At 40.3% G+C, this 21,541-nt stretch overlaps 1 protein-coding gene across 1 annotated transcript; it reads left to right on the forward strand.

Moving 5' to 3' along the window:
* Positions 1-7,000: 7,000 nt before the first annotated feature.
* LOC119737291 (fatty acid 2-hydroxylase-like) lies at positions 7,001-20,935 on the forward strand. Its single transcript, XM_038211512.1, has 6 exons — positions 7,001-7,391; positions 9,011-9,115; positions 11,126-11,375; positions 12,777-12,949; positions 18,204-18,456; positions 20,196-20,935. Exons 1-6 carry the CDS (start codon positions 7,149-7,151, stop codon positions 20,264-20,266), a joined length of 1,095 nt encoding a protein of 364 aa, XP_038067440.1. The 5' UTR covers positions 7,001-7,148; the 3' UTR covers positions 20,267-20,935.
* Positions 20,936-21,541: the final 606 nt, after the last annotated feature.

Raw genomic sequence — 21,541 nt, forward strand, 5'->3', positions numbered from 1 at the left:
TCCAGTACTGCGTAAACACCCTCTACGGTTATAAACACGCAGGGGTAGTGCTGGCAGCAAGATAATCTAGTCTAGAGGGTGAGCGCGGTTTAATAAGAGGTCTTTGACATCCAAGGCTAACAAGTCTGATTTAACACCAAAGCCACCTGAAGATGACCCGTGGGATACATTTCACCATGGGTGAACTCCTCAGTCTTGGCATCAAGGTAATACAATTACAGCTGGACTTGATGTGAACAAGTCAAACACCTCAGGCCAGTTGTCATGCAGTGGTTTCTTGACCTATTCAACAGGTGTGTGAGAACCAACAGGCTATACCCAAGATGTAGAAACAAGCACAGATAGTGGTTATATTGAAGTCTGGAAAAGATCCACCTAACCCCTAGCCTTGTTCAATGCGGTCTCTCAACGCGGCTACGTGCGTGTACCACCGACCCTTGTCCGTGCGTGTACCGTACCACCGACCCTTGTCTGTACGAACGGTTTGGTACTAACACAACCAGCAATAGTCGGGTGGCTTAGATCTAATTTTCGTCAAGATCGTGACCGACTGGACCAAAGCACCAAACTTGGCAGATATATTCTTATAGACCTAGAGAAGATATTTAGAAGGGGTGACACCTGAAATTCTTTTGGGAAGGGTGCCTAATTTGCATAAATCGTTAATCCCTGACGTGTAATATATTTATTCCCATATTTGGGTATATTTCCATTTTTTTATTTTTTTGAAAAGTATATTTTGGGGATTCTACTTACATATCTTTACTTAAATAACATTTTCCAAAGCATATAAGTGACTGAATAATTATGAGGACATAGTAACGATCCAAAATGGCTACTATTATGACCTAAAATTGCGCGCATTTACCTTGTCTCCAGATATCATCAATTAGTCTTGCCAAACATTAGCATTCATGAACTTCAAATTCACCAAGTAGCTTACTGGTACAGCTACCCTATTAAAACCTAATGCAAAATCATGTGAACTATGATAACATTGTGATATTAAGCCCAGAAAACAAAAACTGGGGAAAAACGAGGTGTCCATAAATTAGGCTAACAAGTAGGTGAATGGTTGCCTAACATGGAACACTGGAACAAGTTAAAGGAAATTCCCCTAATTATTGTTGAGAAAACGTTTTGGCGTAGACAAAATTATTGTAAACAACAATAATCTCTTATTTAGGGGGATTTTTTTGAACTTGTTTAAATTCCCACGTTACCCTTCCCGTACTAGCTCAATTTACGGACACTACATTTTCTCCCCTTTTTTGGTCTTTTGGGCTAAGCATCAAGATGTTATCCATTTTCACTTAATTTCCCACTTATATTTGTTAGGGTAACTATGCCAGTAAGTAACTTTCTGAATTTGAAGCTCATCAATACCCACGTTTGGCGAGACTAGTTGATGATATCTGAGGAAAAGGTAAATGCGCGTAACTTTAGGGTAAAATAGTAGCAATTGTGGTTCTTTACTATGTCCTCCTAATTATTCAGTCACTTATATGTTTTACAAAATGTTATTGAAGTAAGAATATGCAAGTAGAATCACAAAATACACTTTTCAAAAAAATAAAAAAAATAAAAATATACCCAAATATGGGAATAAATATATTACACGGCAGGGATTAACGATTTATGCAAATTAGGCACCCTTCCCAAAAGAATTTCAGGTGTCACCCCTTCTAAATATCTTCTTTAGGGCTATAAGAATATATCTGCCAAGTTTGGTGCTTTGGACCAGTCGGTCACGATTCCGACCATTTGCCACCTGACTACAAGCACAAACACGTGAGTACGGACTGTACGCATGGTGTAATAAGGCAGTAAATGTAGGCCTACTATGTTCTGCGTGTGGGTGTACGTACGTACGTACGTGTGGGGGATATACGCGCCGCGTGGCCTGTCGAACGACCGCCTTGTTGGGTCTGCAACTTCCGGGTTTAATGTCTTTCTTTACTTTTTCGTCCAGTTTTGGAAAAAAATGGGCGGGCTTCAGGTATGCGGGTATGCCGTGATGATTATGTAGGTTCGTCTTGGACCAATCACATGAAACAACCTTCCCAATAGTATGATTAATTCATTTTTAAGCTGACCAATCGTAAGCTTCACAAGAATCATGTGACGTCGCGCGGCATGCATAATGCATTAGTCATCATGGCGTCTTCCATGTCTTGTTAGCGAGAGCGAAATGTTCGTCACTTTTTCAACAATTTGACATTGATTCGAGTTTTTCGGCTCGTGTAATGAATCCATTTGAGTGGGCAACGATCGTCTAATGACAGCATTACCTGCAGAATTCGTTGGAGCCTTCAATACTGCTTCGGACAGACTGGGACTGAACGACTTTCACACACAGCAACGGGCCGCCATTGCAGCGTTTCTTCGCGGATGCGACGTGTTTGTTAGCCTATCGCGGGCTGACCAATGAGAATTCAGTATATACGCGGGGGTGGTACCTCATTACCGTAATAGGTTTTGCTGGGTCAACTCAAAACCATCAAGGCGTTGGGTTACGCGGACTAGCTCATGCATGTACATGTACATGTACAGTACTGTGTGTGCATGGCTGTTGTACGAGTACGTGTGTGATGTACATGTACGTGCGTACGTACATGTACAAGCGCAGCATAGCCTTGCTGTATGGTACAAGTTACTTTCTCACTAGCAGCGTACGGGCATCGATATGTGCACGCAATTATGCCTTGCCAAGTTGATCAGGAATTTTCTTATCGGCGATTTTTTTTATCGGCGAATCGATAAGCCCAACGCCTTGGTCAAGGCTACCTAACCCCAAGAATTTCCGACCCATCTCCCTGCTCTGTCATACATACAAATTATTCGAGAGGTTAATCTTGAATCGACTGGGCCCCCCTTATGGACCAGTAGCTTATCCCCGAGCAAGTAGGTTTCAGACGAATACAGGTCAACTCGTACGCGAACCAACTCGTACGCGACCAACTCGTACGCGGGTCAATTCGTACGCGAACCGACTCGTACGCGGACCGACTCGTACGCGGACCGACTCGTACGCGGACCAACTCGTACGCGGACCTACTCGTACGCGTGAGTTTAGACGATTGGTTTAGCTCACATGGACAGATGAAATTAGGTTCGGTACGGTAGGTCGGCATAATTTTACCTTTTCTGAAAGGTTGAGATTTTCAAATTAAATGTAGTTGATTTTTCAAGCGCAATTGTGAGGGAATTTTGTTGGTGTTTTTGATTAACAGATCAGATAATTTAATCCTTTAAAACAGTTGATAATTAGACACAAATTAAAGGGGTTTCCTTTTTGAATTTTATGATTTTTTTTCTTTCTGTTCGTTGTTCTTTGCCGTATCCCAATAATTTTTCACTCGCACGCCGGCCTGGTTAAGGAATAGTTTGTCTAGCCCCAGTCGCCGCTGTTTTGACAAGCATTTGGTTAGCGGGCTATACCGCTAATTGCGAACCCTGATGTGTTATGTGTTATGTGTTATACCTCCATGGTTATACCAAGCATTTCAGTTGTACATGTAAATAGAAATTGCTAGGCCTACGGATGTCCCCGCGTGTCTGCTTTTTAATTGATCAATGGTTGTGAACCATAATGAAAGTTGAGTGACAGGCAGTTGACAAGTCTGATCGATCTCTTTTGATCTTCTAAACCCGCCGGTTCTTTTAGGACACCGAACCGCGAGAACAGATCCATGGTAGTCCAGAGCATTGCAATTGGGTCAGTCTGACAATGGTGACAATTAATTGACTGACAGGTACATTGATTAAAAAAACACGAAAAATGCAACTGGTACATCGTTGCATTAATATATGGAATTAAATTTGACGTGACAAGGCTACAGGTATGCACAAAACGATACAACACTCGTCTAACTACAAAAATCAGTTACTTTATTATCATCATTCACGGGTTCACTCCCAATCACACACAACGGTCACACATTGAACTACGGACTACCCGTCACACTATTCCCAAATTCTTCCCAACCATGCCAACCCAATCCTCGAAACCGCTCCTAAAACGGCCCGCGTACGAGTTGGTTCGCGTACGAGTTGGTTCGCGTACGAGTTGGCTCGCGTACGAGTTGGCACGCGTACGAGTTGGTTCGCGTACGAGTTGTCTCGCGTACGAGTTGACCAATCCGCGTACGAGTTGACTCGCGTACGAGTTGGTTCGCGTACGAGTTGACCTGTTTCCTTTCAGACCTGGAAAGTCCTGCACAAGCCAGCTCCTGAACCTGACTCAGTTCATTGAGGATGGATATGAGAATGGCGCTGCCTTTGTAGACCTGTCGGCGGCTTACGACACAGTCAACCACAGAGTACTTGTACATTACAAAAGATGCAAGTCTGACAGCCCTGATCCAAAACATGCTGGAGAATAGACGCTTCTTTGTGGACCTCGATCAGGGGTGATCGCAGCAGATGGCGCAGACAGAAGAATGGGCTTCCTCAAGGTATAGCCCTTCCTCCGCTCTGCTGTTCAACATTGATACGAATGCCCAAGGCATCCACCCAAACACCAGGAGTTTCTTGTATGCTGACTACCTCTGCATCGCAACACAGTGAAAGATCTGCGCCAAAAGTGAGAAATCTATCATTGAAGCGCTAGATGGCCTTATCTACTACGCCCTAAATCACCTACGTACGGGCAAACCCAGACAAAACACAAATTAGTGCCTTCCATCTCAAAAACCGTGATGCAAACCGCGAACTATCTGTTCACTGCCAGTATGGGAAGAAACTATCCCATTCAGCCAAACCAAGTTGGAGGTACTCTGGACCGTACCCTAAGCTACAAAGATCATGTCACCGAGACAAAAGCAAAGGTAGGAGCCAGAAATAACATCCTGAGGAAGCTGGCCAACTCTAAATGGGGAACAGACCCAGGAACCATTCGGACGTACTGCTATTGCCTTGTGATACTCTGCAGCTGAATATGCATGCCTGCCTAGTATGGGAACGTTCCTCACATTCCAAGAAGCTGGGTTCGGTGCGAAACACAGCCTGCACAGACATCTCTGGCTGCCTCAAACCTACACGCATTGTGATGACTTGTACCTGCTGTGCGGAATTGCACCCCCTCCAATCAGAAGTGCAGTATCCACAAAAGTGGAACGTACAGAACAGGCGGATGACCCTCGCCACCCTCTATTCCAGCTCGGCCCGGCACCAAAGAGGTTAAAGTCCAAGAATAGTTTTCTACATACGGCTCAACCCCTGGATGCAACCCCCGGCCCCATAGCTATGGAATAGATGGCGTGGAAGACACAACATCAATCAAATCCCCACACGCTGTCACTAGACCCTGAGGAGACCCTACCAGTATATAGGAGCCAAAGAGACATGCCAGTTTGGCTCTGCCTCAACCGCCTTAGAACAGGAGTTGGACGGTGCAAAGCCCTCATGCAGAAGTAGGGGTACAACCACTGATCTCTATATAAAGACTGGATAGCGGATATGCATACAACATTCACACAGTAGACTTTGCATATTGACCAATTCGCCCCCGGTCTCACGAAGATGGCCGCGTATAATACGAACGTTCTACGCGTAAATACGCGCGCGTTGTATCAACAGTTGACGCGCATTTTGGTCACGTACACATATTATGATGTTCTAAAAGGGACACATTTCCGTTGTGATTATTATTTCAAAACGCCGAAAAAGTTATATTTGCGGCATTTTAGTAACCACGACGTTAGAAAAATTGTAGTTAACCTTGGTCAGTGATGGTGGTCAAAATATAAGTCAAGTGAACCGCGACGTTACAAAAGAAATCATGCTGTCTATAAAAACGACAACTTGTCCTTTGTAGATCACCAGCCGGTCTCACCAATATGGCGTCAAATTCGTACATTGTGCGGCTCTGTATTAGCTATCCAGTCTTTATATAGAGATCAGTGGGTACAACCATGATATGGATCCACCAATTGTGACTGCGGGGAGGCACCCAAACTATGGAGCACCTCCTAAACTGCCCCCTCCTACCAGAGCCCTGCAAGAGGACCTCAAGGACTTCAACCCGCGTGCCAGAACCTATGTCATGCACTGGAGTGGCTGGGAAAAGTGTCAGCGACACGACAACAACAAAGCTGTATAAGCCAGCTCTGAAAAAGGGGCTGAACTGTAGAAAATATTTCGTATCAGTCAGAGTGATCACAATATGTGGAATAGTCTCCCAACAAGCGTCATAGAAGCTAAGACCACAAACCAGTTCAAGACGCAGCTAGATATTAATTAAGTTTTGGAAGAAAAAATGATATAGGGTCGTAAAGGCTGAAGCCTGACAATTGTCCGTCAATCTAAGTGTAAGTGTAAGTATATGACGTTTTTTGAACACCCTCGGGGCGCAAAACGTCATATCCCACATCGCAGCAGTCAACACAACCATGACCTCGTGACTTCTGTCCAATCGCGCCCGTCGCTATGCGCCCGATAGCGAAGATGTGGTACCGAAAAATATCGCCTTGTTAAGGGTGTATAAAGGGCGCCCGCTTCGGTGCAATAATAAATGAATCATCGTACGATTGTTTGATTATGTAAATACGAAGTGGCGCTCGTGACCATGGTGACCGTTTTAGCCGAATTTCGGCTAAATTTGACAGAATTTTTCTTTAAAAAACGAGTTTGACAGAAAATTTGACAGAATGGATTTTTTTGGCAGATTTCTGGCAGAGTTTTCCAAAAATGGTTATTTAAAAACAGAAAAACATAGCAAATTTGAAAAAAATGGTACATTTTGTTTAAAAAAGAAAATGTTGCCAATCTAGGACAGGTTGCCTGGTCTAGCTGCTGAGGTTCACTTGGAACCGGATTTTGCCTGAAATTTACGCAACTAATTCATAACATCTTTATGTGACTACAGATTGTTTACAATGTAATTTGATCCTTAATTAAAAATTAAGGCAATACTACAACATCTGCATGTGATTTTAAGTGTTTATTTGGCAGATTTCTGATTAACCTGACAGATTTTTGAAGTGCATTTAGCAGGAATTGGGCATGACCTTACGGTCACCCTGCTCGTGACGTACCGTGCGGATATGCGGATATGTTGCAAGTGTTTTGGCATTGACAATTTGAACCCAAAATTTCTTCAAATCTTACTTCTTTAACGATTCTTTCGAACATTGAAGCCACGTAACATGGGCCGTACTATAAGTACAAAGGAACTGGAAGAATGGAAGGGTGCTGGCCGAGTTTGTTTGGTAAGGGAAGGCAGGGTTTTTGATGTGACAGATTTTGTCGGCATGCACCCTGGTGGTGAAAAGCCCCTCAAGAATAATGCAGGCCGTGATGTCACAACGTTGATGACAAGACCAAATCCACACAGACACAGCAGCAATGCTTATAAACTTCTGGAAGCCTACTATGTTGGAGAATTGGAGGTAGATATGTTCACAATTTTATAATATTAACAAAAAAATGTTATAAGTTTAAACCCTCTTTAATTAGTGTCTTTAGTTTAGTGAGGCCGGTTTATGGTTGGTCGCGTGATGAAGAACGTCTGTACCTGACCATGGACGTTTACTTTAATAATGGTCTTGTGTTTTATTTCTCCATGATTCAACTGTAAAGTGTGACGATCAAGGCTTTTTCAAGCATTGCTTTGGTGAATAAAATACAGGTCCGATGTTGGGATTTGATCACGTTTTTCATGCCCCAGGGTGGGGATTTTGGTCACTCAAATTACATTGTTACCATCGGCGAAAGTGCTGCCTTTTTCAGATGTCTAATTTTTGTGAAATTTCATGTTGAAATTTTGATACGCAAACGTGTGCAAATGAATCTGGAAATTTCACGAAAAATAGACATCTGAAAAAGCACTTTCTGATAAGCCTATAAAGAGGGTGAGTATGCTTCTAAAGCAAAAAAATACCTACAAACTAAGCCTAAATGTGAAAATCAAAATTTGACAAAGTGCGACACGTTTTTGTACATGTGGATGTGTGGCCTATGTTTACGGAGGTAGTCCAGTAAATTGGCCACATTTATGGGGCTAGAAGGGAACATACACGTTATGTGACTTTTTATGCCTGTACCGTGTACTGTAGGAACAGTTGTTTTAAAGGGAAGATACAACATTTGCAAACATCAAATAACGAAATGATCAAATTAGGCGAAGTAAAAGAAAAAACATGTTTAGCGTCCCCGCCCGCTTCCTTTTTAAGAGGCCGCCTCCTTTTTTTTCTTTTCTTTTTTTTCTTTTTTAAAGACAAAAATTGATAACTTTTAACGATCTCTGACGAAAGAAATCATATTTTTAGACTTTTATACCGTGTAAAAAGCTGTGGAAATAGTCAATGAGTCCAAGTGGCGGCCATTTTGAAAAAAGCTGGTAACCATCTTGAAAAATAGCCCGGCCGCGTTGTCTTGAAAAATGTGTCGGGCGGCCATTTTGAAAAAAAAAAGAAAAAAAAAAGGGCCGCCTCCTTCCTTTTTGTCAAAGAGGCAGGACGCTAAACATGTTTTTTTTTTTTTATTTTGCCTTATCCTGAAATACCTCACTGAATTGTGAGTGATTGACAGTTTAAAGCATCCTGTAAAATTGTGGCTCCTGGTGTGCTGACATTTTCAAGAAAAACTGTATTTTTCCAACGCTGGTTGGCCGACCAGCGTTGGAGAAAACTGGCTTTATTCAAAAACTGCTCCTATTTTTTCACATTTAGTTATTCCGCATGTTCTTTGCGATTGATTACACACCTGTGAAGGGCTACAGGCCTGCTAGACTGATTCTTTGACCTTACAATTCCCCAAAGTCTTTACATTTCTCTGTTTCATCTTAAGTAGGGTCAGGGAACCAAACTACAAGAACATGATTGGTTTCCTTGTTTTTTTCAGCATATATACATGTACAAGCCTAAAACGTGAAACAAGTCAGTCTAACAATATTTGCTCTACATGTAACATACTAATCCTCCAAATCCATTTATTTCTGAAAATTGCAGCAAAAGCAAATGTTGTACATTCCCTTTAATTGAATTTATCACATACATTGCCTTTTCAGAATGGTGTAGCATCCAACGGTGTTACGAGCAATCATACAGTCAGCAATGATCAGCCTACTCAGCTGAATGGCAACATGACAAACGGTAGCTCAAGCCACGTCAAGGTTAGTTTGCTCTTGGGGTACACAGGGTATATTATATGCTTTGATCATTCCAGTAAAGTGCTAAGAAACATGTCTGTTACATGTAGAACAATCTGACAATTCCTGGCTGAGACATTTTCAAGACGTACTGTGTGTGCACTTTTGTATTCAAATTGTATTTCTCTATTAATACATAAGTTAAAGCCAATTAACAAGTGTTAAGCCCTTTTCACACCAGACAAATCTCGGGGTGACGCAGGGTTGGAAACATGAATCTTTTCACACTTGAAGAATTTTAACCCTGCGTCAACCCTGCGTCAACCCCGAGATTGATTTCGCCCAGGGTTGAACTCAACCTTGCTCCAGACCAGGGTTGAGATTTTCAACCCGGGTTGAAATTCTTGCCAGGGTTCAGAACAGTAGTAACTGAGCATGGTAAGCGTGATTTGCATGAAACAAGTGTGAAACGATGCGGGGTTGAACACGGGGTTGAAAAATCAAAAACTCAACCCAGGACGACACTGGGTTCACCCAGGGTTGAGTGGCACTAGTGTGAAAGAGGCTTTGTAGAGCTACCATGTGTACTTTCAAAGCCCCACAGATCCATGAAATCAAACTTAGTGCAGGCTCATTTGGAAAACAGTTTTTTTTAATTGAAATGGACTACACCTCACAAAAGGTTACAATAACAAAAACCTAGAGGCTTGTATATTTTACAACCGGATGAGAACTGCGCATCTGGTAAACTACAATCATAAACAGGATACATGTACTTAAGGCATTTAAATGTCGAGGCCATTTCCTTTAATCCTATCCCCCTAGGCCTTTTTGCTAAGATGTAGCCTCAATCCTGGAAAAATAGCGTACAGCCTCAATCCTGCAAATTCCTCCATTATTTCTTGAGTATGGTCCTTGGAGAGGTGACCACTGCCTGAATCCTGCAAAATCCTCCGGCTATGTCTGTCAATAGGCTGAGGCAGAGGCAGTGACATCCTGGAGCAGTGTGGAGGATTTCAAGTATAATATAGGCCTAAATTTATGCACGGCTGAGCATAAACAACACATGGTCCGGCCTAAGACCTTCACACAGTGCGTCCTCCGAAATCAGCAACGCACTTTTGCCATGTAACCTTAATCCTGCAAATTCCTCCAATTTGCAAAAAGGATTTTGGAGGATTTGGGCTGGTTTGGGTTAATAGGTGCCAAACATTTCAACTTCAAATTTGTAACATTTCAGGATTGTATTTTTTGTATGTTTTATAATGGAAATCTTGCAAAATTCCAATTTACAGGTGATTTGAGAATTACTTCAAAATATTTTCACTGATTGCTAAAAAATACTTAATTGAATCAACAAAACTATAATTCAAATAAGTTTGAGTTGCTCTCTGTGTGCTCTTCCAAGTTTCATCAGGAAAATAGACCTTGTTTTAAGTTTTATTTTCAAGTAATACAAAGGGAAATGTTGAGCAGGTACATTGTGAGTCGCCTTGAACACATGCATAGTATACCTTAAAGGTATAGTCCATCATTTGTAATTTGTGCATTTTGTTCATTTGAAGCAACAATAGTGCGCAAATTCGAAAGAAGGGTGCTGAACAGCTAACCTGATGAAGTTTCAGCCCAGCTTCAGCTGTATATTTCGAGGAAAAACAACATTCTAGGATCTTGATTTCCAATCCAAAGTTGCTGAATCATGTTTTGAATTGGGCCTGAATTCAGCGTCCGAGACACGTTCTCACTGAGCCCATTGCAGCTACGCGATGTCGCGCGTGCGTGTGCGTCGTGCCAGTGCGTGCGCGTGCTTCGCCGAATAACAAAACGAACTACTAATTGGAAAGGCCTTCTTTCGTTGATTTCTTCAAAATGACGGCATGCCAGAAAAAACAATTTCACAGGAAGTTTAGTCCCCTTACTATCTTTCAACCAAGTATGTTTTTCAACAATAATTACGCCAGTTACTTTTTGGATAGCTGCAAATGATGGACTACAGCTTTAATGATTGCCCTGCCATTTCATTATTGTCTGTAGGATTTGGTGGACTACAGTAAACCAGTCTTGTGGCAAGTGGTCAACCTGGGTGACAAGTACTACAGTTGGACCCACCAGCCCATCAGCAGAGATTCTCTTCGCCTCTTCCATTATGACCTGCTGGAATATTTCTCCACGTCGAGTTGGTATGCCGTGCCAATCACTTGGATCCCCTTTATATCAATAGTGTGTTGGTTGGCAATTCAGCAGTGGCAGGACGTCAGCATGTTCTCCAGTGTGTTTGGTGGAGGTAAATTCAAGTTATTTGTTTAGTAATGTCTTGTAATGTAATATGTGATGCGATCAAGCTACATGAGTTGTTTGTCGGGAATTTAGATTTGGAGATACAGGCCAAAATAGGGCCACTTCATCACATCACTTTAACACATCTCTTGGTGTTCCGACTTCCATAATGTTTGAACTAAAGATGGTATCAGCATGCGGTTTTCACAGCAGTAATGCTGAGATTGTGCTCTTTTCAAATGTGTAATTTAAATTTGACCCGGGTCGACAAACCACTCATTTAGCTTGATCGCATCACATATCATGTTCGACCAAACTCAAAAATAAAAGTCTGCTTCCAGTTACTTGACCGACCCTATTTTTATGGCCAGACCCTGCACTTCTTATCGGCAAGTTTAAAAAAAAGTATCCAACAAGGTATTCATGCTGTCCATTCTGTATTACAGAACACCTTTCTCTTGGCCTTCGTAGGGGCTTGTGTCACATAAAATTTAAATTTTAAATATCTTGGTGAAGATAGAACAAGCTACAGTGCGCATGTTAACATCTGTATGGATACTGCTGTACAGCCTGTTTAAAAAAAAATGGTACAATCGAAAACGATTTTTTTTTTTTTCAATATTAAATCTCAACATAAGTAAGTCGTTTTGAGCATCACATTAAAGAAAAAAGACCAGGCTTTCCAATACTTTTTGTTTCATCTCATTTGCTTTTGTCAATCCAGAGATAACTCCAGTTTACTGCGGAACACAAAAATCGAGTTTGTTTCTTTTGCCAAGTTGCAATCTTTTGTGAGCTTCAAGACAGCATGGCACAGTACTCGAAACAACTCTGCCCATGCATAGAAGTGGCACAAAATCGATTTTGGTGTATCGCACTAAATTGATTATATCTCTGAATTGACAAAAGCAAATAAGATCAAACAAACACTATTGGAAAGCCCAGTCTTTGTTCTTTAATATTATGCCAAGTAAGAATGACTTATTTTGAAGTTTCATATTTAACCAATTTTTTTTCTGATTGTACCATTTTTTTTTAGACAGGCTGTACAAACTATACACTAGTGCAAAAATATATACTATATATATATACTATATATATACAAAAATCGACATTTTAAAATTGGTGATTTGAGTCCCCAGCGCAGTTGGCAAATGGAGGCGAGTTCATATTTAAGCATTTCTGTCCCTAGTGGATTGATAGTAAGATCCAATTTTTTTGGTAGATAACAACCAAGACACATAGCATTCTTACCATGCATAATAAGAAAATATATGCATTCAGGTTTGCTTGAATTTGTAAAAAAAAGGAGAGTGGAGCATTTTTTTTTGGGACACCCTGTAGAGGAGGTTTCTCTTCCCAGTATTATTATACTTCATATTTTTGTTTTGTCTTTTCCCATACGCAGCCTTTGAGATGCCAGTAACATGTGGGGCATTCCCATTGGTGTTTTTCGCTGGTGCCCTGCTCTGGACATTTGTGGAGTATATCCTTCATCGCTTTTTGTTTCACATGGAACCACCTACAAACTCCAAGCTCCTGATTGGCCTTCACTTCGTTTTACATGGACAACATCATAAGGTAATGTCCAGAGAACATTTGTCTACTTAGTGGCTAGGTGTTTAGCATACATGTTCACCTTATTCCACTTTTGAACAGTTAACACTAGGGGTGTGAAATCTCTGCTTTTTAGCGGATTTCCGTTTTTTTGTTCAGCGTGCCATATTTTTTTTTCCTTTTTTTTTTTCTACCGATGGTCCAGATTTTCCCCAGCTTTTTCCCCCGCGCGTAAGGCCAAAAAAATAATAGTTCTGCTTCCGGTTTCCCTACCTACCCTATTCTGACAGCCCCTACCCTAATTTGTTTTATTGGAAAAATGAGAAAAAAACATCCCAAACCATCACTTTATACCTTTTATCTTTGACTACACGCAGACGCCTCCATATGATCGTACACAAAAAAAATGGCCCCCCCCCCAAAAAATTCCCTACCTACCTACCCTATTTTCGAATGCCATTTAATCGGAAGCAGAACCATTTTTTTTTTTGGCCGAAGCATTCGATCCGCTCTACGCGTAGCTCTGTGGCGCATGCAACGGGTACTGTACATATGCTGTATATGATGTAATGTGCATGCATTTTTCAGCTCGAAGCCGTGTGCATGTGTACAATGTATTGTACACTACGCAAAACAGCATCCGGGGAACCAACAGTCATTGCACTGTGATTGGCTGCAGATAAATATGAATATTCACACATGCGCCATGAAGCGCGTTGGGACTCTTTGCAGCCGTTCCTGTGTCTGTGTAAGGAGTGACACACAATGATCTCCACAATAACTTGCTGTAAACCTCGAAAAGATCACTTTGCACACGTATAAAGCCTTGAAATAAGACTCGTAAATTGTCGCCGCGCCGATAGAGGGCTTCATGCGGGGCAAAGTTCATGTCTGCATTGCATCTGCATCCTGCATTCCACTGCATGCTAGTAACGTACGTACATACGTTTAATAGTGTGTCATTTCGTACGTATTTTCCGAACAACTTTTGACATGATTAATTCCGCAAGATGTCAGTGCAACACAAATGCATAATTGTCCAAAGAGGTTCGGAGGGAAAAAATGTTGCAACCTGACGCTACTTTCGAATCAGAAAAAAAAGACATTTTTTTCTGCTTATCTTGTACCTCAGAGAGTATACTTTCATGTGAGAACTGTAAGGAATATGTTGACAAAATCTTTAAGGGAGATTTGTAAAGCGAATTTGTGACCAACTTAGTGAATTTGAACATGTCAGGAGTCAGTTGAGGGCTTCAACAAGCAGTGACATGTAAAAATTCACTAAGTTGGCCACATATTCGCCTTCAAATTTCTCTTAATGACTTTGTCAACATATTCCTTACAGTTCTCACATAAAAGTATACTCTCTGAGGTACAAGATAAGCAAAAACAAGTATTTCTTCTGTTTCGAAAGTAACGTCAGGATGCAATATTCTTTCCGTTTGGAGTTTGATGCCAACATGATGGAACACACCGTTCATGGGCAGAAATTAGGCGACACGATCAGAAAAATCCAAAAGCCTGGACATGCAATGTACATTCTTTTCTTAAGTGAGAGCTAGATTTAAAGGAGGGTCATTCCATGCCAACTCAACAAATGTTGCACACCATCACCTCTTGGATTTTTTTCTTTTTTGGTGTACTGAAAGATACTTAGGAGAAATGCAAATTCTGAAAATTTGGGGTCTCTACGACTTTTCGTTCTTGCGCAACAGCATTTTGAAATTTGAGGTGGGCGGGGCCAAAAGTGCTTCGCGTCACGAAATTCAATGTTTAAAGGGCCATATATTTAAAACTATACCCCCCAGACATTTCAAACTTGGTAATCTGGGCTATTTTTTGCTGTAGATTTCAAATATTTAAACAGAAAGAAAGTAGTTTGTTTCATTTTTAAGTTAGAGGGGCCCCAAAATGGCCCAAAACCCATCTGGACCAATGTTTGGGGGGGTGTAAGTCAAAAATTGAAAATATTTTTTCCACCAATTTTTTTGCCTGTAATAGCCCCCAATTGAAACTACTTTCATGTAAAATCTTACACTTATATTAACTTCATTGAATGAGATATAGCCCTTGCAAAAAGCAAATTTCTTATTTTTACGATAACTTGACCCCCCCCAAAAACCAACGTCAGACATTCCGCACCAAATTTTGCTTCACATATGTTTGAGGTTGGTCCTTAGTGAAGTCCTCTGAAAAGTTTCATGTTGGTGTCTAAATGTCTTCAGTGGATAGCTGGGCTTTATAAAGAGTCTTTATCTTACGATGCTGCAGGTTCCGTAACATACAAGTACATGTACTTGTATTTTACGGAACCAGCACAACAAAATCCCTGTTGATAGACTGTTGATAGACTTGGGTCAAGACTACCCATTTCCTGCTCAATAAACAGTTGCTTGTAGACCTTTGTGTGCATTATATGCAAATTAGGTTAAATGACTTGAGAGTCTTATTCTTTCCATGTGCTCATCACACAGCATGCATGTCATGTATACATTAACCAGTTCTCACTTGCACAGCATAGTATAGCACTAACCTGAACCAAAGAGAAGTGATTCAGTTTGAGTAAAGGGTCTATGGTTTTAACCTGATTGATCTTAGTTTTCATTATGGATAAGGGTTCATGTTTAGGGTTCATAGTTCATGCAGGAAACTCATCATGCACCAATTGTAGCAGCTGACCTCAACCCAGGAAAATATGTTTGTGTGGTCTATGATGATGTTTGGTACATTGCTATTGTAGAAGATGTATCACAACTTCATGAGGATGTGTATGTCCGCTTCTGCAGGACGGAATCAACAAATACTCTCTATTGGCCACAAAGAGAGGATAAATGTAACATTCCATTTGTTGATGTGTTGTGTTGCGTACCAACACCAGAACTTCTACATAGCGGTGGAAGGCAATACAAACTTAGTGAGCCAACCATCATGCAACTCATTCAACTTCATCAAAACTACATCACAAGGAATGCATAATTTCACCTGTGAAACTGTAAACAATTATATCAACTGATCAAAAGTCTACATGTACAAATGTAAGCTAAGTTTCATACCCAACTTATTCTTTATGTACCGACTGCTGTTATTCTTGGTACAATGTACGTGTACTTGTATGTTACGGAACCAGCATCGTAAGATATAGACTCATTATAAAGCCCAGCTATCCACTGAAGACATTTAGACACCAACATGAAACTTTTCAGAGGACTTCACTAAGGACCAACCTCAAACATATGTGAAGCAAAATTTGGGGCGGAATGTCTGACGTTGGTTTTTGGGGGGGTCAAGTTATCGTAAAAATAAACAATTTGCTTTTTGCAAGGGCTATATCTCATTCAATGAAGTTAATATAAGTGTAAGATTTTACATGAAAGTAATTTCACTTGGGGGCTATTACAGGCAAAAAAATTGGTGAAAAAAATATTTTCAATTTTTGACTTACACCCCCCCGAACATTGGTCCAGATGAGTTTTGGGCCATTTTGGGGCCCCTTTAACTTAAAAATGAAACAAGCTACTTTCTTTCTGTTAAAATATTTGAAATCTACAGCAAAAAATAGCCCAAATTACCAAGTTTGAAATGTCTGGGGGGTATAGTTTTAAATATATGGCCCTTTAAACATTGAATTTCGTGACGCGACGCACTTTTGGCCCCGCCCACCTCAAATTTCAAAATGCTGTTACGCAAGAACGAAAAGTCGTAGAGACCCCAAATTTTCAGAATTTGCATTTCTCCTAAGTATCTTTCAGTACACCAAAAAAGAAAAAAATCCAAGAGGTGATGGTGTGCAACATTTGTTGAGTTGGCATGGAATGACCCAGGAGGTTTATTTTTTATGGGGCGGGGCTTTGGCAGACACGCACTACAAATCTCAATTTCAACACAGTTTTCATATACAGTCGAGTCTCGTTATAACAAACTCGTTCGGACCGAGCCAAATTGTTTGTTATATCAGAATTTTGTATTAAGAGGACCACCAGTCCCTTTCATTGTGCATATAAAATTCACAGTCGGGACCAAGGCTTTATGTTTGTTATAAGCAGAATTTTGTATTAACAGAGTTTGTTCTAACGAGAGTCGACTGTACAAGGTATTTTAGGCAGTTTCAAGCCAACTTGAAGGAAAAGTTAACTTAAAAACATGCATAAATTGCAAAACATTTTCGATCAATAGTTGACCCAGGAGGCTGTAAAATGCACCACAGATTATCTACATTTCAAAATTATCCCGGGGCCTTTGGGCGGGCTCTGGACCCCACGTAAGGGCTTCGCGCTCCGGGCTCGCAGGTTCGGCTATTTACAGCTTCAGCTATTTTCAGCTATTTTTTTTTGAGCTCCACTCACACCCCTGTAACACACAGCTTTTTTATCTTTCAGTATTTAATTATTTCTGTGGCAACTCTTTTTAGTCAAAGCAAGAAAATGAAAAGAACTGTCATTTGTTTGACAAAATCAGTGTTTTCTCAGCATGAACACATCACTGTTGTTTATTCTTCCTTGTTAGTCATGCATCCAAACGTCTGACTTGTTTGGCTTGTAGTTTTGCAAATTTTGGATTGGTCTTGGTAAACTTGGCAAACTTTCTATCAGCAAGTACAGGAAGTGACTAGGAAATGACATTCATTGTCATACGACTCCATGTGCAATGAGTGTTTAAAGGGAATGTACATCATTGGCTTTTGCTTTAATTTTCAGAAATGAACTATTTGAGGGGTTAGTATAATAGATCAAATTATTGTTACACTGACATGTTTGAAGTTTTGTTTTCGAAAATGCTGGAAAAACCAAGAAAAACAAAAATGTTCAAGTAGTCTGGTTCCCTGACTCCACTGAAGATGAAATGGATCAATTTACAGATGCCGGAAAATTGTACGGTAAGGGAACCAGTCTAGCTGGCCTGCACCCATTCATGAACATGTAACCAATAGCAAACAAAATTTGGACTGAAGGAAATGGTAAATTTGGAGCAGTAGTGCAAAATAGTTAGGTTTTTCCTACGGTGGTCGGCCGACCACCGTTGGAAATGTATACAAAAATAAAATTTTCTTGAAAATGACTTCACACCAGGTGCCCTAATTTTACAGGATGCTTTAGACTGTCATTTACCAACATCCTAGTAAGGTATTTCGTAACAACTTGGTAGTTTTATTTTTCGATGTTTGCAAATGTTGTATTTTCCCTTTAACAAGCTAGATAGGAGAACATTGTAGTGAAACAAAGCCACTCAGTAAACCACTGAATCAATGTAGTGATTGTACTCTGTTTATTTGTCTCATCAGGTGCCTTTCCACCCAGGTCGTTTGGTATTCCCTCCTGTTGCAGCTTCAGTCTTCGTAGTCCTCTTCTACTTCATACTGACTGCTGCCTTGCCCGTGCCTATAGCCTATACACTGATGGCTGGTGTAATCTTTGGCTACATCTGCTATGACTTGACACATTATTATCTCCATCATGGCTCTCCTGCGCAAGGCACATATTTCCAGGCCCTAAAGTCATACCATGTCAGACACCACTACGAGATCCAAGATAAAGGTAAGTCTGTATGTACTTCTCTTGTATGGGGGGGGGGGGGGGGGGGGGGTTGATCCCTAACTCCCTAGGCCTTTTTGCTAGGATATACCTATTGTAGCCTCAATCCTGCAAAATCCTCCAATTGGCCTCATGGAAAAATAGCATATAGCCTCAATCCTGCAAACTCCTCCATTATTTCTTGAATATGGTCCGCGGAGAGGTGACCACTGCCTGAATCCTGCAAAATCCTCCGGCTATGACTGTCAATAGGCTGAGGCAGAGGCAGTGATATCCTGGAGCAGTGCGGAGGATTTCAAGTATAATCAGGGACTAAATTTATGCTAGGCTGAGCACAAACAACACAAGGTCCGGCCCAAGACTCTGACACAGTGCGTCCTCTGAAATCAGCAACGCACTTTTGCCATGTAACCTCAATCCTGCAAATTCCTCCAATTTGCAAAAAGGATTTTGGAGGATTTGGGATGGTTTGGGTTAATGGATTAAAGTTCACCCATAAAATTGTGTAGAAATTGTGTTTCCTGCTTCATCATGTGTGTCATGTAGATGTGAACTGAAAATATAAAAAACATTTCCTGCTCAACAATTTAAACAAATTTATGCATGGATTGACAAATGTTGAAAAGAACTCTACTTGAGAGCTAAATGTTTGGTACATACATGTTCTCATAAGCTGGATTCCTTGGAGTCTGTTTCGCAAATAATTACTACCATTGTTCATGTATACAACCTGTTGCTCTTGTCATGAGCAAATTATATAACAAATGATGACCATATCAAAAGGATTGTAAAAAGTTACGATAAAATGTATTTGGGTTCACCGAACATACATGCAACAAGGCCAGTGTAGACCGACATGTACAATTACCGTACAAAACCATTCAATGCATATGGTGCAGAAATGTATCCGAATAAATGGGGAAATTTGAAACAGCAAAGGGATATCACTTTGAATGGGAAACTTGAGTGAGGTGAACAAACTATGTTATTTTTTTCCCTGTTTTTTCTTATTACTTTAAAGGGAATAAACAACATTTGCAAACATCGAAAAGCAAAACTACCAAATTTTTACGAAATGTCTCACTGGATGTTGGTAAATGACAGTCTTAAAGCATCCTGTAAAATTATGGCACCTGGTGTGAAGTCATCTTCAAGAAAAGTGATATTTTGTATAAATTTCCAACGGTGGTCGGCCGACCACCGTTGGAAAAACCTAACTATTTTTCAACTACTGCTCCAAATTTACCATTTTTCAAGGTCCAAATTTTCTTTGCTATTGGTTACATGTTCATGAACGGGTGCAGGCCAGCTAGACTGGTTCCCTTGCCTTACAATTTTCCGGCATCTATAAATTGATCCATTTCATTCTTAGTGGAGTCAGGGAACCAGACTACTTGAACATTTTTTTTGTGTTTCTTGGTTTTTCCAGCATTTTTGAACACAAACCTTCAAACATGTCAGTGTAACAATATTTGATCTATTATACTAGCCCCTCAAATAGTTCATTTCTGAAAAATTACAGCAAAAGCCAATCATGTACATGCCCTTTAACAAACTACATGTATCTATATTATTTCTTTTCCTGGTAAAAACCTTATTACTTTAAGAAAGTACATCATATTTTACAGCAGTGTTTCCCTTTCTCAGCAATACTATGTCAGCCACCTTTGACAGTAATATGTTGCTCTGTTCTTTTTCTGTATATTTTAAATGATTGAATCTTTGTCTTTTGTTTTTTATAGGGTTTGGCATCTCCAGCAAACTGTGGGACATCGTGTTTGACACATTGATACCCAGCGTCAAGGCAGAGTAAATATCCGAGCTCTGATCTCATTTAAACTTTGGGCCTAGAACAATCACATGCTACATTTGGGCTCTTTGTTGTTGTAAGAAATGGTATGCAATATGTATTAAAATTACTAAATTAAGTCATCATAAAAACCCATAATTATCAATACTTCGTAATAGTTTGTAAAAAATCTCCCTTCAGCAAGTCTCACTGCCTTATCTTATCAGACATCTTGTCATAACTGGTGAATATTTGTCGATAATTGGTTCAATTTTGAATCGTGTATTTCCTTATTCTATACCTCCAACCAGTCCACTGAATACATGTAGCATATGAGCCAGTTTGATTTTCCAAATGCATGTATGCTGCTAAACAAAAAATTGACAATTGTGACTTCAGCAGACGAGGGGCCACAAGTCTGGGGAAATGGTCAGCAAATCAGCAATCTGCAAATTTTCATGCAGTCAAAAAGAAGATGAAAACTTAGTTCACATAAAAAATACTGAAAATATGCTGCAGTCAAACCAGTTAAGAATTATATCCTTCAGAACAAGACTTTTTCTTCATTTTCATTGGTATGAAATAGGAAATTATATAATGATGATAAATAGATTTGGTAATAAATGTATTTGAATTCAGATGTATTTCTTGATGTAAAATAAGAATCAGTGGTACCAATTAAAAAAACACACACAAAATAAAATCCCACTGGACCACTGCTCCAATTCACTAAAACACAAAGCATTGAAAAAAGGTCATGTCCTTAACCCCTTAACTTAAGCATGGGTTATAATGGGGACATTCCTCCACACATAGAGCAAGTGGCCCGCATGACTGCACAGCCTTTGTGTGGTAGCGGGACTGCACAAAAGCAGCAGCTGTGAAACTACCCACTAGCTGTGTGCCACTGCATACCACAGCCATGACGGCTTCCCGAGCTCATGGGGTTAAGAAGAACATTGCTGTAGGATCTGAAAAAAGGGATGTGTTGACCAGAAACAAATGACGTTTCATTCTGCAGTGCAAATAGTGAAATGCTGTGCAAAGCTTTTTATTTGCTCATTTGAGCTGTAGTTCCAGTATTTTGTATAAACTAGATTGAGCAAATTGTGTATGCGTTGTCATCATCAAGTCTTCCATAATTTAGTACTTTTTGCTGTGCTTCATAATTACGCATTATAAAAAAAACAATGTTTCCAGCGGCAAAACTCGTCCCTTAGGAATGATACTCACTAACATACGCTAAAAATAGAACATTCACATCTTGTGCAAATACTAGGTAGGTAGAGCTTCACGCAT

This window comes from Patiria miniata, unplaced genomic scaffold (genome assembly GCF_015706575.1).
Source record: "Patiria miniata isolate m_02_andy unplaced genomic scaffold, ASM1570657v1 HiC_scaffold_3, whole genome shotgun sequence".
Lineage (NCBI taxonomy): Eukaryota > Metazoa > Echinodermata > Asteroidea > Valvatida > Asterinidae > Patiria > Patiria miniata.